The 17,161-nt window shown below is 34.0% G+C and overlaps 2 protein-coding genes across 2 annotated transcripts; one reads left to right on the top strand and one right to left on the bottom strand.

Moving 5' to 3' along the window:
* Positions 1-1,101: 1,101 nt before the first annotated feature.
* Positions 1,102-15,809, bottom strand: LOC132717444 (low-density lipoprotein receptor-related protein 2-like; the record flags this gene model as incomplete). Its single annotated transcript, XM_060700914.1, is given in 12 exon segments — positions 1,102-1,276; positions 1,750-1,977; positions 2,783-3,005; positions 8,877-9,051; positions 9,630-9,759; positions 10,528-10,651; positions 11,037-11,212; positions 11,515-11,646; positions 12,013-12,190; positions 12,890-13,118; positions 14,772-14,956; positions 15,619-15,809. Coding segments are annotated over 12 exon segments (2,146 nt in total), but the record flags the coding sequence as incomplete, so codon positions are not given.
* LOC132717446 (uncharacterized) lies at positions 5,218-8,606 on the top strand. Its single transcript, XM_060700915.1, has 2 exons — positions 5,218-6,565; positions 7,079-8,606. The coding sequence occupies exons 1-2, from the start codon at positions 5,218-5,220 to the stop codon at positions 8,242-8,244; spliced, it is 2,514 nt and encodes an 837-aa protein (XP_060556898.1). The 3' UTR covers positions 8,245-8,606.
* Positions 15,810-17,161: the final 1,352 nt, after the last annotated feature.

The following is a 17,161-nucleotide window of genomic DNA, read 5'->3' as shown; positions in this document are numbered from 1 at the left end:
ATAGTGTGATAAAGTATGGAAATTAAAACGAAGCCACTTTTGTGCAAGACTGTTGATTGAAAACTAAATTTAAAGAGTTGCCTTATAATTATTCACTGAGAATAGACAGGGAAAACATTTCATCCATATATATGACAAATCAACTTGATAAACACTTCAGATGAATGAAAAAACACACCAAGAATTAGACTCTCGATAAATCGCAGAAAATAATTGAATCCTGAAGATCAAAGAAATGAAATGGTACGGTTTACGCGGAATTTATGATTTATAATGAGATACTTCAATTAGAGTGCGTGACATTACATGCAAACATGCAATTTTGCTGTAAATACTTTTTTTCTTAATTCAGCGTTAAATTTTTCTGATCAATGGTAACAATTTGTGGCATAATGATCATGCAAACACTGATTTGTTTTCTTCTTTAGTTGGTTTTTATTTGGTTTTACGGCGTACCAACAAAATTTAGGTCGTTTGCCGTCGAAACAGGAAATACGATTTTGACTGACTTTGGGTGTTACAAACTTAAAGCTGATTTTCTCGGAAAAAATGCACATTGGTAGGGAAAAAAAACATTTTGTCCTTGAAATGATTAAAACCACCAACGTGTAAGTATCATTCTGATTCAGCATATTCATGTTTGTAAAAAGAGTAAATACTTTAAACAGAACGTTTAAACATATCATAATGATTCAGCATTCAGTGTGTAAAAAAAGTGAACACTGTAACACTTTTGGTAAACATTGTAAAAGAAACGGGCAAACATTGTAAAAAGATAGCGGGGTTTACACCGTAGAAAATAGCGAGTTAACTCTGAAAAAAGAAAGGGGACATCGTAAAAAGAAAGCGGGTAAACAATGTAAAAGGGGAACGGGAAAAACAATGTAAAAAGATAGCGGGTAAATTCATAAAAAAAATACGAATAAAGGGTTTAATAAAGAAAAGATAAAAGTTACAAGTTAATCAACAATTTGAGTGGTCCCTAAAATGAACTGGTAGTTTTTGATTAAACCGCCATTTTGTTTTACATTAATTGCTAAAATCAAATTGAGTGATACTGAGAAGAATGTCAATGTACCTGCAATCCAGTCAATGGCGATTCCTTTGATACCAGAAGCACCGGGTTTGTTCAAAGCACTTCCGGTGATAACTTTTTGGTACCCGCTTCCGTCCGGTCTCATTCTATATATGCCTTCTGTTAAAGAAGAGCCGGGCAACTCCACCCAGTATATATGTTTTCCCGCCATATGAACATCAAGTTGGAAGATACTCCTATCTGCAATGAAATAAAAATTACGTACGCCAAACCTACCCCGTGATTACAAGGAAAAGATCAGGATCAAACGGTCCTCTTTTCACGGAACATCATATAAGGCTAAAATGATATGGGTCATAAATAAATGTTTTCCATCTAAATTTTCTCGCGGGTAATGTTTTCCATCTTTCTTGATGGGGAATCTATCTTTCTCGCTGGAAGAATTTCCATCTTTATCGCGAAATCTTGTTCTCTCTTTCCCGCAGAAATAATTTCTATCTTTCTGAGAATATTTTCAAAATTTCTCGGAAGAATGCATTCCATCTTTTTCGAAATCCATTCCACATGGAAACTTGTCTGAAAAAAAGCTTTATCGATTTGATGGCATGACGTTATCTGACGTCATCTAACACAGACCACTTGATGATGTTTAATATGGCCTTTTTAAAAGGACCTGTGCCTTTAATAATTCATACATTAAAATGTTTATTTACCCGTGCCTCCTATGGGCGAAATCGCATCATCATGGTCATCTCTGTTCATAGCAAAACCTCTCACGTAAGCTTCGAATGAAACAAGTATAAATGATTCTCTCATAGCGCATGACCCATTTTCAGCCTTGACGTAACCAACGCCACACGCGCAAACCGCCGACGCTGGGCTAGTTGGAAGACAAAGTTGTTCGCATCCACCATTGTTCAAAACACACTTGTTGGTTTCCCCTGATTGAAATATTGTGTTTAACAGTTATAAGTAAAATATGTTCCCGCTGAATAACGAAACAAGATGGAAGAATGTCTATAAATTCAGAATAATGTAAAACTAAATTAAAGTTGTAGCTGCCTTTTTCTACTCTATCTCTGTAAATAAAGAACGCATCTAATCAAACACTCTAGAATTATAAAATCAACAATTATTAATATTGAAATATCTGGAGCAGCAATAAGTATCATTAGATTATGTGGCGGCCGTAAAAAACGCCCCGTAAAGGAATGATTGTTAGAAATGATCAATTAATACTAAAAATATCAACTATTAGTCAGATAAAACAATTTATTTTCTAACTTAGTGGGGATTTTTTAAATTTTTTATTAGGGGGGGGGGGGGGGTAATGTTGGGAATGCATTTTTCTTGAATTTTGCTTTCACATGTAAGATTTTGAAATTTACCTTGTCCAGCGAATATTTGAAGCACCATTTAATGTTAAAGAAATCTTAACTTAATCCACCGTGCCTATACCACGTGACTTTGTGAGAAATTTAAATCAATACAAAAGAATGTGTGGGTTTTATCCACTGTCTTAATCTTTACGCTTTTAGCATTTCATTATTTTTATTGGATAAAGAGTAGAGTCCGCTGTATTCTAGAAAAGGCAAAGAATGTGTCTTGTTGTTCCCAGCTTTTGATGTTTATATTTGTTGTTGTTGCTGTTTGGCCCCGCGCAGATCATAAAAATGTCATGTTCTATAAGCACCGTGTTATCATTAATTTATTTCCTTTCTCTCCCTTTTGAAATATTCGGCTCACCTTTAACATTGCGGTTGTGGTAGATTGTAATGGCCTTCACCTTTCTGACATTTTTCTTCAGCACGGTCATGTTTCCGCCTTTACGTAGCTCAAGTTTGTTAAGAGTTTGTCGGCTGTTGTCGGCGTAGTATAAAACGCCGCCGAATAAGGAGACGCTGTTTGGTTTACCAACATTATCTTGTACAACAATCACCCGACGAGTGCGAAATTCCCATTTCAATATCTGTTAAAATGTTGAAAAATATAATTATACAAACCCTAAAAGATCGGTAATTAGCGGTTTATTTCGGGTTATGTCATGATTAATCCGAAGCAACTCTCGCCGTTTTTCAGCAGTAACTGTTATCGTGAAACCTATCAAATTAACATGAGAGGTGTTTCCCGGTGTGACGTCATAATTCGAGAGAATACCAACATGGCGGTTTGCAAAGATGCTCATTGGTAAGTTTAAGGCTGCTGAATTTTTCTAATGGATAGCTTTAAATTCAAAATAGTTCTTCACAATGTCAATATTTCAATATCAAAATATGAAAAGTGAGCTACCAACAGTATGGAGAGTGGTCAGAATACTATCTTTCGGTTTCTGCGGAGTAAGGGTAAATGGTATACAACAAATATATAAGATGGTTATACAACAACAACAATGGCGGATGACGTTTGAAATTTGAAAATCTGAGGTGAAAAATACTTAAATATGTGGTAAATCAGAGACATTTGAAAACATTTTGAATTGTAATTAAATATATTAAACACATGTGCCATCACGTATGTCAACAAAACAGAACAGAAAGCGGCAAAAGGTCCAAAAAGGTTCGAGTTCAAGTGATACCGAGGATCCAATAATCAAAATGGCGACCAGCGCCGATGTAAACAATAAAAAAGGTTCAAAAAAAGGTAAAAATCAGCCTACCTCGGTCCAAAGCAGTGTTTCTACCGGAGTTAAAACTTTATCCAGTGATCAGAAACCTAGTATGAATCCTAATGCACCAGCATTTATATTCCCTACGAGCAGTGTGCCCACGAACCCGTTTGGTACGATCAAGACCCCTTCCAGTAATCCAAGACAATATTCGAATCACGATCTTTCGATGAAAATTGACACTGTGCTTCTTAAACTTTCAAAACTTGAAACTATTGAGTCACAACAAGCACTGATACTATCCAGACTCACTACAATTGAAACTGACATTGCAACAAATAGGTCCCAAATTTCCGAATCCAAATCCCAAATACAAGACATTGCAAATGGCCAGACATACCTTAGTGACAAATATGATGATGTGTTGAAAAAAAGTGACACACACGAGGAAAACTTAAAAAAAATACAGGGTGAGTTAAAAGTATTGTCAGACTGTAACAAAAATTTGCAAAAACAAAATAAACAGCTACAGGAGGATGTTACCGATGTTCGCTGTCGCTCTATGAGAGACAATTTGGTAATGCTAGGTATCTCAGAGCACCCACGCCTGCTACAAGATTCTATCAGAGGTGCCCCAGCCATTCCCCTACACATGTCACCAGAAGCCTCAGGTGACAACAGCATGGAGACATCACATCCTTCAACCGATGATCCAGCCAAATTCCCTATAAGTACAGGGACAGCCGTGGTCGCAGGCGCCCCGGGTCATAGCCCAGACTCTTATGCGACAGCGGCTGCCACTGAAAGTTGTGCCGAGAAAGTGTTTGTTTTTTGTGAGAGAATTCTTAAAATCCCCAGTGCTAGATCACGCATTAATATTAACCGTGCACACCGTTCACCTACCAATCCAATCCCGGGAAAAACAAGGCCGATTATTGCAAACTTTGACTCTGATTCGAAAGCTTTAATCAAGCAAGCACTGAAAAATGTGACTCTTAGAGAATCCAATTTTTCAGTGTTTGATCAACTTCCAAAAGATGTTCAAGCCCGCAGGAAGGAACTCGTCCCGAAGATGGTGCAAGCTCGAAAGGACGGACAAACAGCTTACCTTGTGCGTGACAAATTATATATAAACAATGTACTCTATTGCCCTGATCCAGACTCTTCCTCTGCTTAGGACGGGAGAGAAGAGTGTGAACTGACAGTTTTAGCTTGGAATGTCGAAGGGTTAAAGAATTGTTTGAATGATAATGAATTTATTGATTTTGTAACTAATTTTGACTTAATATTTTGTAGTGAAACCTGGCAATGTAAAACTGATGTGTATGAAATTCAAGGCTACACAACTATTAGTGTACCTAGACCTGAGAGTGTAGCGGTAAATAGAAGAAGTTTTAGAGGTCACGGTGGTGTTTGCCTATTTATTAAAGATAATATATATCAAGGAATTACTATATTAGAAAAGGATGATAGTGGTTTTATTTTGATTAAATTATCAAAGCATTTCTTTCATATTGAATATGACATTTGTATTTGTTTTGCGTACATACCACCTAATGATTCTGTTTATTTTAAAATGCACGACATTGGTTTTTTTGAGATGTTAGAAAGCTATATAAGAAAATATAATGATATGTATAAAGTATGCGTAATTGGCGATTTAAATGCTAGAACAGGGGATCGTAAAGATTTTATTGAACCTGTTGATTTATTTGACAAATATGTACATACTATAGATACTAATACTGAAGAGTGTCACTCTACTTTACCAGATAGGAAAAGTGAGGACCATGTTTGTAATACCTCTGGTTTAAAGTTGCTTGATATTTGCTGTAGCTCCGATTTGAAAATTATAAACGGTCGAAAAGGTGATGATTCTAATGTTGGCAGGTTTACTTTCCTGTCGTCACTTGGTAGAAGTGTAATTGATTACACGATAGCATCTTATCATCTATTTCCTATTATATCTGACTTTGTTGTACACGATAGTTTTTCATTTTCTTCACACGTACCAATACAGGTCAATTTTAAAGCTGACTTTTGTGCTAAATCTGAGAATGTTAAATTTGATGTAAAAAAACTTGTATGGGATATTAATAGAGTTGATGTATTTAATGAATTGTTGTTAAACAGTAGTGATTATTTGAATGAAATTATATCTAAAATTACATCGTCAAATGTATCTATAACTGATGGTGTCAATATTTTTGCAAACGAACTGTATAATGTGGCACATAAAGTATTTGGTGTAAATAAAACTGTGTATTCACTATCATATAATAGAAAGCATGATAATCCGTGGTTCACGGGCGAATGCAAATCTGCCAGACGAGAATTAAATAGAGCAAATAAAGTTTATCGTGCTACGAGGACAAATGAAAACTATCTTGTGGTTATTAACAAACGTAGATTTTATAGAAATGTTACACGTAAATCCAAATATGCATATGCACGACAACAAAGATCTGAATTACATAGTGTTTCAAAAAATGATCCTAAAAAATTTTGGGATTTAGTTCGAAAATACAAGAAAAAGAGTAAAAATAATTGTAACCTAACAGCCAATGACTTTTATGAGCATTTTAAGTCTCTTTTTTCTGATAGTGATGTTTTTACGAATACAAATGTTGATAATACTGTTAATGATGACACTTTGAATACTCATGTCGTAGAGCAGTTAGATTGTGACTTTAGTATTGATGAAGTTACTAAAGCTATAAGTACTTTGAAACGCCAGAAAAGTGCAGGGGAAGATATGTTAATCCCTGAAATATTTTTAGATTCAAAACATATTTTAGCACCATTATTGTGTAAATTGTTTAATTATATGTATTCTCATTGTATCTACCCAGAATCATGGACAAAGGGTATTATTGTACCCGTTCCAAAAAAGGGCGATTTGAACAGTGTTGACAACTTTAGAGGTATAATGCTTACTAGTATTTTTTCAAAGATATTTTCACAATTGCTAGACACTAGAGCACGCGCTTTTATTGAGAATAATAGTATTTTAAGTGATTGTCAATATGGGTTTAGACAAAAACGCAGTACTGTGGATTGTATATATGTTTTACAAACTTTGTTAAATAGAGTTATCCAGCATGAAAAAAAGAAATTATATTGTGCATTCGTTGATTTTAAAAAGGCATTTGACCTAGTTTATAGAAATGGAATTTGGTTTAAATTGTTACAATATCAAATGTCGTCTAAATTTATTAATATGTTGAAAACTATGTACATGTCTGTGAAAACTTGTGTGAGATCAAACGGGAATTTGTCTGAATATTTTGACAGTTATATGGGTGTTAAACAAGGAGAGACGTTATCTCCCCTATTGTTTATACTATTTATAAATGATATGGAAGAAAATATTAAAGATATAAATGCCGATCTAGTAACTTTACATGAAATTCAAATTTTTATGCTTCTTTTTGCAGATGACACTGTATTGTTTTCCTACTCTTTAACAGGATTGCAGACATTGCTTAATAAGTTACATGTATATTGTCTAAAATGGAACATTACTGTAAATGCGTCGAAAACTGTAGCTATGGTATGTAAACTTGGAAACAGACGTGAAAATATTGATGTTTATTACGATAATGTTAAACTTAATGTTGTCAATAAATTTTGTTATCTAGGTGTAATGTTATCAAGTAATGGAAAATTTTATAATGCTCAAAAAACTTTATCTGGGCAAGCACTACGTGCCCTATTTACTCTTAACTCATTATTTGATGTTGTATCTTTAGCTGTCTCAGAAAAGTTGAAATTGTTTGATGCAATGATTTTGCCAATTTTAAACTATGGATGTGAAATATGGGGATTCCATAAAGCCCCTGATATTGAAAAAGTGTACATAAGATTTCTTAAACAGATATTGCATGTTAGACAGCAAACCACTAACATTACTGTATATGCTGAACTTGGTAAAGTACCATTAGATATAATTAGGAAAGAACGTATTCTTAAATATTGGTGTAAAATTGTGAATTCTCCAAATACAATGGTGCACAAAAGTTTTATAGATAGTAAGCATAACAATGTTAAGGATTCTTGGGCAGTATTTGTTAAATCATTACTAGAAAACTTAGGTTTTGCATATTTATGGAATTGTATTTCCATTTCTCAATATCAATTGAATGCTGTGATCGAAAGATTGTATAGTCAATATTATCAAGATTTATACTCAATGATTGATACAATGCCAAAACTGAGTACCTATAAAATTATAAAAGATTGCATTGGATTTGAAAAATATTTGACGTGTGTCAAAACTGATGTTTATCGTATTGCATTAACTAGATTAAGATGTTCATCCCATAGACTTGCAATTGAAGAAGGTCGTTTCAGAAATGTTGTAAGAGAAGATAGAAAATGTATATATTGTAAAATGAATGCTATTGAAAATGAATATCATTTTGTTCTTGTGTGCCCGCATTATCGAGATATAAGAAATGCATGTCTCCCTAAATATTATTGCCATTGGCCAACGTCTCAGAAATTTAAAACTTTGTTAACTACACAACAGTCGAATGTTTTAAATAAGTTAGCAAAATTTATATATTTAGCAAATATAAAACGCACTGCGTTTACTGATTAGATTTATATTAGTTCAAATATAATACTGTATTACTTTTTTTTTGCATGTAAAGCACATAATTTTGTTTGTGTGGCCTGGTAACATGTACCGATCTTGTATTATACATGTTTATAATTATACGACCCAGTTATCGGAATATTTTATCGGACAATGTAGTAGTCACTTGCAAATAAATTTATGTGCTATCGAATTGAAATGTATAAATATGAGTGTTTCCTTATACATATATATTATAATTGACATTTATCATCATTCTTTGTATATAACATACTCTTCTCATGATATTTGTTGCCGCCTAATATATTCATTTAGGCAAAAAACTGTATATAATGTTTATATGCCTAATAAAATATTGAAATTGAATTTGAATTGGTCGAATGAATATCTTATAAACATAACTTCTTTTCTTAATATTCAACATCAATATATGGCTCATATTTGGTCTTAAAAAACATTTTCATGCTGCTTTCTTAACATTGCTGACAGTATTCAAACCAAATGAGATTCAGCTATTTTTTGGTTAATCCAAGAATTTGAAATTTTGCCACTTCTTGATATTAACACGTTCTGGCATGTTATTACTTAAATAAATGTATATATTTTTTAAATTTAGTTCCTTAGTGATGCTTTACCTGTTGTCGTCTGCCTTCTGTCCAATATAAATCGCCTGTAGCCGGATCACGTGACAACGATGTAGGCGTGTCTACACGTCTTGCATGAAGTAATTGTCTTTGCGTTCCGTCCATTAACATTGACGCCAGTTTGGGACGCAAACCGTGACCTCCAATATCAATCCAGTAAATAAACCTGGAAAATGTGAGTACATTATAACAAAATTTATGTAGTCAACACAGAAACAATCATATAAATTATAACTGTTGAAAAGTATTTTATCTATATTTCTAAGCTTTTATAACACATATTGAGTTAAAATGCAACAATAAAGTTTATCTAACTACCAATAACAACATGACAACATTGACAAAATATCAAATGTTGACTTGTATGTAATAATGTATATTTGCCAATTTTGATTTGATGCTTACTGATTACAATGTATATTGTTTTCCTTCTATGCAACTTACAACTTGTGTTGTCATTTTCATTTGTATGCGATTGAATGTACATGCATTATATTTTCATGATTGATGATAAGCTTAATGCTTATATGCTTAAGTCAAAACAAAATAAATATTATGTTATGTTCTGCTCTCACTCAGGAGTACGTCTCCGAAATTCACGCACATTCCCGTGCCATTCGTTAACATGAATCAAAGTACAAGGAGGACTATGAAGAGTTCTTGTTTGTCATTTAATAAAGAACATATAATTGTACTATAGTTTACAAGTTATTGGGCAAAATATGCGGGTTGTTAACAACTTACCCTCTTGAGGGATCTACACAAACTGCTACCGGCGTGACACAGTCTATCGGTCTTCCCATGTTACTTAAAATAACTTTACGATACACAGATTTACCTTGGGTCCTCATCACCTCAATGGTGCCGCTTACAACTAGGAAAAAATATTTGCACAATGAGATGAGATCCTGTCATAATTTGGTTGCATATTAGTCATGTCATTTGAATTATATTTTGGAAATATAAATACATTTACAGCATTGATAAATGAATTAAAGGCACGTTAAGCCTCAGGAAGGGGCAAACACTTGTCGTTATAGTGAATTTAGAATATGTAAGACGCTTATCATTTGAAGAAAATGTGAAATGATTTGTTATAAAGGAAGCAACATGTGACCAATTTGAAGTGGTATTTTGACTTCCATACAAAATTCTTAATCACTATTACTGTACTAAATGTCAAACACATAAAAACCAAAAGATGACTCAGCTATATGACACCATCAAATATAAAGTTTAACAAAAGAAATTGTCATTTTTAGGCTTCATGGGCCTTTATTTTGACACAAATCACTCGGTGTAAAATTAATAGTTTTTATATTTGTTTTGTGTAGTACTTTTATGAGCAAGTTTTATTTACAAGAGAAAGGTAAAACACAACGGTTTAATGAAATCTACTGATTTATATTTTGAAGGATAGAAATGGTTTATTTCAAATTCGAATACGTGTACCTTTATACCTGAATATTCCATTCTCTGTGTACATACAGTAACGGCAATTATTTTAATAGTGAGGTACAAACTTAGAAAATAAAACATCATCTCAGAATCCCACCCAAACACACAAAGAAAAGAAACATACAAAAGCTTCTAGCTTTATATCAGAAACACTGTTCTTATATCCTCTGCCACGCATACTTACAATCGGCCCAAAATAGATTTTTGGAGACCCAGTCATAAGCAACACCGGCCGGGTTACCAATGTATGCTGTCGGTGCGAGTATAGAAACGTTACCAGAGAATAATCCCATGGTCTTAAGTGTCGTCTGCAAAATAAAGTTTGATACTGATGAATTAATCATAATATCATAGTACTGTGTTCACTTTTACGCTCAAGAAAAACAAACAAGTCATACACAAAATATTGGACCTGCGAGACAACGACGTCGACTTTGAAATAAATGTAACCGGAAAGAATTTTTATTTTTGAATCTGTCTTTGAAGATGTAACCTACAAATTCCCATTGGGCATGCACATTTTACATTAAATGATCACATTTAACTGAATTCCAAAAATTGAAAGTAGAAACGAGGAGATAGATAATTTTACAACGCACTGAATGAATTATCGGTAATAATCTAAATGAAAGAAATAAAATAAACAAATCAACGGTTGTTAATGCTTTTGTATAAAGGTGTTTTGCGTCTTACATTTCCCCTGCTCGACTCTTCAACAAAGAAAAGTGCTTTTTTCTGACTGTCAAAATCCATGCTAACAACTTTCTGACTCCTTGTTAATGGGAGATAACTCTCATTGCCTAATCTAACCGGAAGTTGTAAAGCGGAAATACCTTCCGCGTGGCTGTACATTATGTAATCGGTAATGTCTGAAAATATACAAAACTTACACTATGATGTAACCTTTATACATAGCGTTGAGAGACATTATAAATTTCCAAATTAACAGACGAACATAAATAAATAATCCTTTCGAATTTCATTTGTACAGCAGTGTGACAATAGTTTGATGAAACGATAGAAATGACACAAGTCTCTTTTAGCATTATGTCATTTAAATGCGTTAGTCAAAAGGACACAAGATATATTGAAAAATACAACGATTTTTTTCGTAAGGAAATTCTGATTAGCTACATTTACAGTATGACTATGCCTAACAAAGACGTTTCACCTTCAACACAGAGATGCGGAGCAGATTGTGAAAGTCGCATTCCCATTGGGCATGCGCAGATGAACCCACTTTTATTCACAGGCGAGAGCAAACAGAGGTGACTGCAAGAAGCTTTGCTGCATGGATTTTCATCTGAAAATAAAACATTTCTCTCATCATATAATGATTTTAATAGAACAAACATGTGTGTACAGAAATTGTGAAGTTTGTTTTGGTAATATAAAGAGATTCAAGAATTGAGTAATAATTTACATGCTATGGTGGATTAGTGATTGATTTCCCTGTATTTATCACCATATTTCTATTACTTGATTTAATAGTAAGCAATTAGGGCCATTTTTGCATATTTTGATATATTTTTGATAATTTACGTGGATTGTAAGTGCCGTTCACTTCACAATACTTTACTTCTATATTTTAGAATTTCCATGAAAATAGCATGAATCTGGAGGCATGCTGCTTTAAGAAAATTATCTGGAGAGAAAAGAAGATTCAAACCTTCAGGCTGTCTAGCCGGATGGAATATAGTAACTCCTATAGGGTTGTTCAGGCGTTCCTGGTTGGTATATAGATGTGTACAGTTGTACTTCAGGCACATGGAAACCGTCTCCGCTGATCGGTCCGTCCAGTAGATCAAGTCGGCAAACACGACAATGTCGTGCGAGTGTAATAAAAACTGAAAAACGATCATTTTCAACATACATGAATTATAAACGGTGAAACAAAAAAGGTCGAGACGAGTTCGTTCGAGTGGTATTTTCTAATCATAATTGCATGTTATAAAATCTGGAAACAGAACAAGAATACGTACATGATGTGTAAAAACTGTAAAGCAATAAAACTTATTACTCGGTTTTATTACTTCAATTGTATCATTACTGTAATATGAAATAAAGTGGAATATGTTGCGGTTAGCGGTAACAAATGTTTTATCTGAACTTTAGTTGAATTGCGTACAATACGCTGCTTTTCATGAAGTGGCAAAACAACGTCGCTTTGAAAGTTCCATGATCACTTCTGCATGAACATAGTTCTTTTTATTTCACCGTTTTCACTTTTAAATGTTGAAGTTTGCCTAAGCCGTTTCCGGGGTGTTACTGTATGCTTGCATTTACGACTGCCGGTCATTAGGTCAATAGGTTCAATTTAAACGAATTTGTTACGGACGGCGACCTTTAAGTTTCTGTGTTATGAACATGACTAATATTATTCTGTTCTGTATTCAAATGATTTTACTTGCATAAAATGGGTATTATATTTTTGATTAAAAAGAATCGGTTTATCAGTATAAGAGTATTGACTTAATGGCCTTTCCATTGTTATACCGAGTAGAACGTTTGTTAAACGCAATGACATATAATTATACAATACTTACGTTTGAACGGAGTATGATTTTCCGACGCCCTGATCCGTCATAATTACAGAATTCTATAGAATCTAATTTGGCGTCGGCGAAATATAACCTCCGTGTCGGATAGTCTATAGAGAGACCGTTGGGCCAGTACAGGTTTGTGGATACGATGGTGGTGCGGCCTGAACCGTCCATACCAGCACGTTCGATCCTCGGATACTGTCCCCAGTCCGACCAGAATATGTAACGAGCGCTGAAATAAAGAAAAGAATTGCATTTTTGTGTGTATGTGTTTAGACAAGAAACAAGAGGGCCATGATAGCCCTGAGGTCGCTCACCTGCATAAAGGCCCCGGAGCGGGGCCAGTTTAAACCCCAGGGCTTTTATTTGAACAAACTTGAAAGACACTCATTTAAAGATGTTTCACAATGTTAAGTTTGTTAAATTTTTACTACACACATATAATGAAAAACAATGATCTCCCCCATCCCCCTCCAGCAGGGTCAATTTTCACCCGAGGTCTTATATTTGAACAAACTTGGTAGACACCCAAAAGAAGATGTTTCATGCTAAACATCTAAGCTCTAGCTCATTGGGTTTTTTAAAAGAAGTTATTTTAAGTTTTTACTATACACATATAGTTAAAAACAATGACACCCCTGGGGCGGGGCCAGTTTTGACCCCATGGCTTTTATTTGAACAAACTTTGTAGACACTTACTAGAAGATGTTTCATGCTTAATATCTAAACTCTAGCTATTTGGGTTTTTTCAAAGAAGATTTTTAAGTTTTTGCTATACACATATAAGGAAAATCAATGACCCCCAGGGGCGGGGCCAATTTTGACCCCAGGGCTTTTATTTGAACAAACTTTGTAGACATTATCTAGAACATGTTTCATGCTTAATATCTAAACTCTAGCTATTTGGATTTTTTCAAAGAAGATTTTTAAGTATTTGCTATACACATATAAGGAAAATCAATGACCCCCCGGGCGGGGCCAATTTTGACCCCATGGCTTTTATTTGAACAAACTTGGTAGACACCCATTAGAACATGTTTCATGCTAAAAATCTTAGCTCTAGCTCTTTGAGTTCTTTAAAAGAAGATTTTTTAAGTTTTAACTATATGCATATAAGGAAAATCAATGACCCCCTGGGGCGGGGCCAATTTTGACCCCAGGGCTTATATTTGTACAAACTTGGTAGACACTCATTAGAAGATGTTTCATGTTGAATATCTTAGCTCTAGCTCTTTGGGTTCTTTAAAAGAAGATTTTTTTTTAAGTTTTTACTATATGCATATAGGGAAAATCAATAACCCCCTGGGGCGGGGCCAATTTTGACCCCAGGGATTTTATTTGAACAAACTTGGTAGATACTCACTAGAAGATGTTTCATGCCAAATATCTAAAGAAGATATTTAAAGTTTTTTCTTTCGGTTGCCATGGCAACCAGAGTTCTGCATGGAATTAAATTCTTTGAACAAGTTTTAAAGGTGACCACCAAAGGAACATTCCTGTGAAGTTTGGATGAAATTGGCTTAGTGGTTTATGAGGAGATGTCATTTAAAGTAAAAGTGTACGGACGGACGGACGGACGCCGGACGAAAAGCGATCACAAAAGCTCACCCTGTCACAAAGTGACAGGTGAGCTAAAAAATAATCATAAGAAATACTTCCGGGGATGGCTGCCGTCGGTGCCTCGTATGCTTAAAACTTTAAACGCTGAGCTATATACAGGTATGATATCGTCGTAGAAGAAGAAGGAGGAGAGAAAGAGAGAGAGGAATAAGGAAAAGAAGAAGTAGAAGAAGAAAAAGAAGAAAAAGTAAAAGAGGAAGATGAAGAAAATGAAGTAAAGAAGTATAAGAAGATCGTAATCCAAATAAAAATAATCAGCCCTTACTCTTTCCGCGGATCGATCTCGATCCCTCTCGGTCGGGTAACATTTTCGCTGAAGAGGACCATTCGACTGGAACCGTCAAGTCTGGCCACTTCTACAGTTTCTAATGTAAAGTCATTCCAGTATAGATTTCCCGCTATCCAATCAACTGCTATGTCCTCGACAACGTTGATGCCAGAGGAAATAATCTGAGTGAAAAAACAAATAGATGAATTTGATTTCAGTATACTCGACACAAAAAATATGTGGCCATATGTCGCCATTAATAGCGAAGGACAAAAAACAGTTCTTTTTAGCTTGACGAATGGTCAATTATATAGAAAGCGAATACACCTTTGCCTTGTTAGTTGTGGGAAATATGTCAAAGTTTTTATTTTTATTATATAATTTTAATTTCAGAACAGTTACTCTTCGCTTTCAGCTTGAAAGTTTTTTTGTAAATCTTTTCTTCTCAATTTACCTGTCGATGCGTTTATCCATTAAAGATCCTGTATGTTATGTTGCAATTAAGGACGTAACAACACTGTCAGAGAAATTTTATATATGTATATAATTATTCTTCTTAAACAATTTCCAAACAACCAAATATGTTAAATATGTACTGCAAATGTGCATTATATGTAATCATTAAAATATATGCATTCATTTCTTATTGAAAAGTTTGCCTTAGACTTTACCGAAAATAAATTTCTAATTACCTCCCATTATTTACTCGGTAATATCTATTTACAAATAATGCTTTTTTGGAATATTGATAACTCTTCATTTGAGCATTATAATTATGATATAAAATCATATTTTGTTTTGAGTTACAGGATCTACACTAAATATAGAAAGAAATTGAATATGCCTCAGTAAGATTCCTTCCATCCACAGCCATTCTGTAAATTTTCATGGTCCGTGAGTCGGAGAAAAAAAGTTGTCGATTTTTCATATACACATCTATACCAGCGAGCGAGGCGGTGTTCTTTACCGGAATTGACGTCCAGTCATTCCAAATAAGTTCATGACTACCAAATGAAATATCGTGTTTTGTTGTAAAACAACTTTGGCGTCCATTTTGAATACTGTCATATTTACCATCGTTTCTACATCCCTCCTACCTTTTCAGACCCCCTCCCTCCGCTCCCACTTCGAGCCATGATTTATTTATCAGCATTATAAATGATTTTCCCTTCTTTTAATTGGTTATCAATTCAAGGGCAAATTATTTTCTACCCCACTTTGAACTTTTGGGAATTTGTAATGAACGTCGCGGATGGTGGTTTCTTTAAGTGCATGCGTTATTAAAGCAATAAATATCGATGCTAAATATTAGCCGGTGCTGGTGGGAGGGGGCGGGATAGTTGCATTGTGACTATTAGGGTACATTCCAAATTCAGTTGAACTGAATGAGCAGCTTTTAATCATTGCATTGCAATACTTGGCTACGTGCATTATGTTTATACATTATGTATATGTGAAAGTGTGCAAAGGTCATTTTTGTTAAAACCTTTTAGCCCTTAACCTGCTAACTTGGTTTTACAGATTTGCCTTGCTTTGATTTTAAAACAGTCCTTTCAAAGTTTAAGAGATTTCAATATCAAAATACCAGATCAGATGACGTCCTGGCTCTATATACTGGCGGCAAAAGTTTAATCACTTGCAGGTCCAGCAGGTTTAATGATGCTGAAATTATTAACAAACGAGAGCTCTTTAGATGGTGCGAGGGGGGATACTAATGAGTTTCTGAAAGAAACTGGAGAATTTAAATGAAACATATTTCTCAGACGTTGACATTTACTACATAGTAAGGTGCTTTTGGTATTTAGAAATATTAGTGTAATTTTGTTGTATATCATAGTTTTTGTTGTAATCAAGTGTCATTTGTACAATTTATATTTCAGTATGCACAATTTGCAACATATATTTGTTATTTATGTTTTAAGTGATTCGCTGAAGGTTCAAAAGAATATAAGATATTGAATTTTGTCCATAAATCAGGAAAATTAAAAAAGCAATATCTCGGCCTGTATTTTAATACTCTCATTTCACAATAGACTTGAATTTGTAATTTTAAATAAATGAATATTTTGGTTTATGTGAAGCGGTCTTACTTTGATTTATAAACTGGGCTTTATGTGCGTGACAAAACTAATTCGGGAGCAATTTAGTGTACTTTAAAGACAAGACAACCATCAACATACCTCGTATTCATTCGTTAATACAACAGAATTATTTTTATACTATAATAAGGGAATGGAATTCAATTATCTTGCATTTACGTTATTTAGTATTCGTGTATGGATTTATTTTTAAATGTAGTCTTTTGAATACATATAGGTAAACAAATATATCTTAAAATGTTCGAAATTTTTACATGTTGTCAAGTTTATTCGTTGCGTGACTGATGT

The sequence above is a fragment of the Ruditapes philippinarum genome, unplaced genomic scaffold (genome assembly GCF_026571515.1).
Source record: "Ruditapes philippinarum isolate M1 unplaced genomic scaffold, ASM2657151v2 ctg15735_1_1_1_1, whole genome shotgun sequence".
Lineage (NCBI taxonomy): Eukaryota > Metazoa > Mollusca > Bivalvia > Venerida > Veneridae > Ruditapes > Ruditapes philippinarum.
This window is presented reverse-complemented; position numbering and strand designations above follow the sequence as displayed.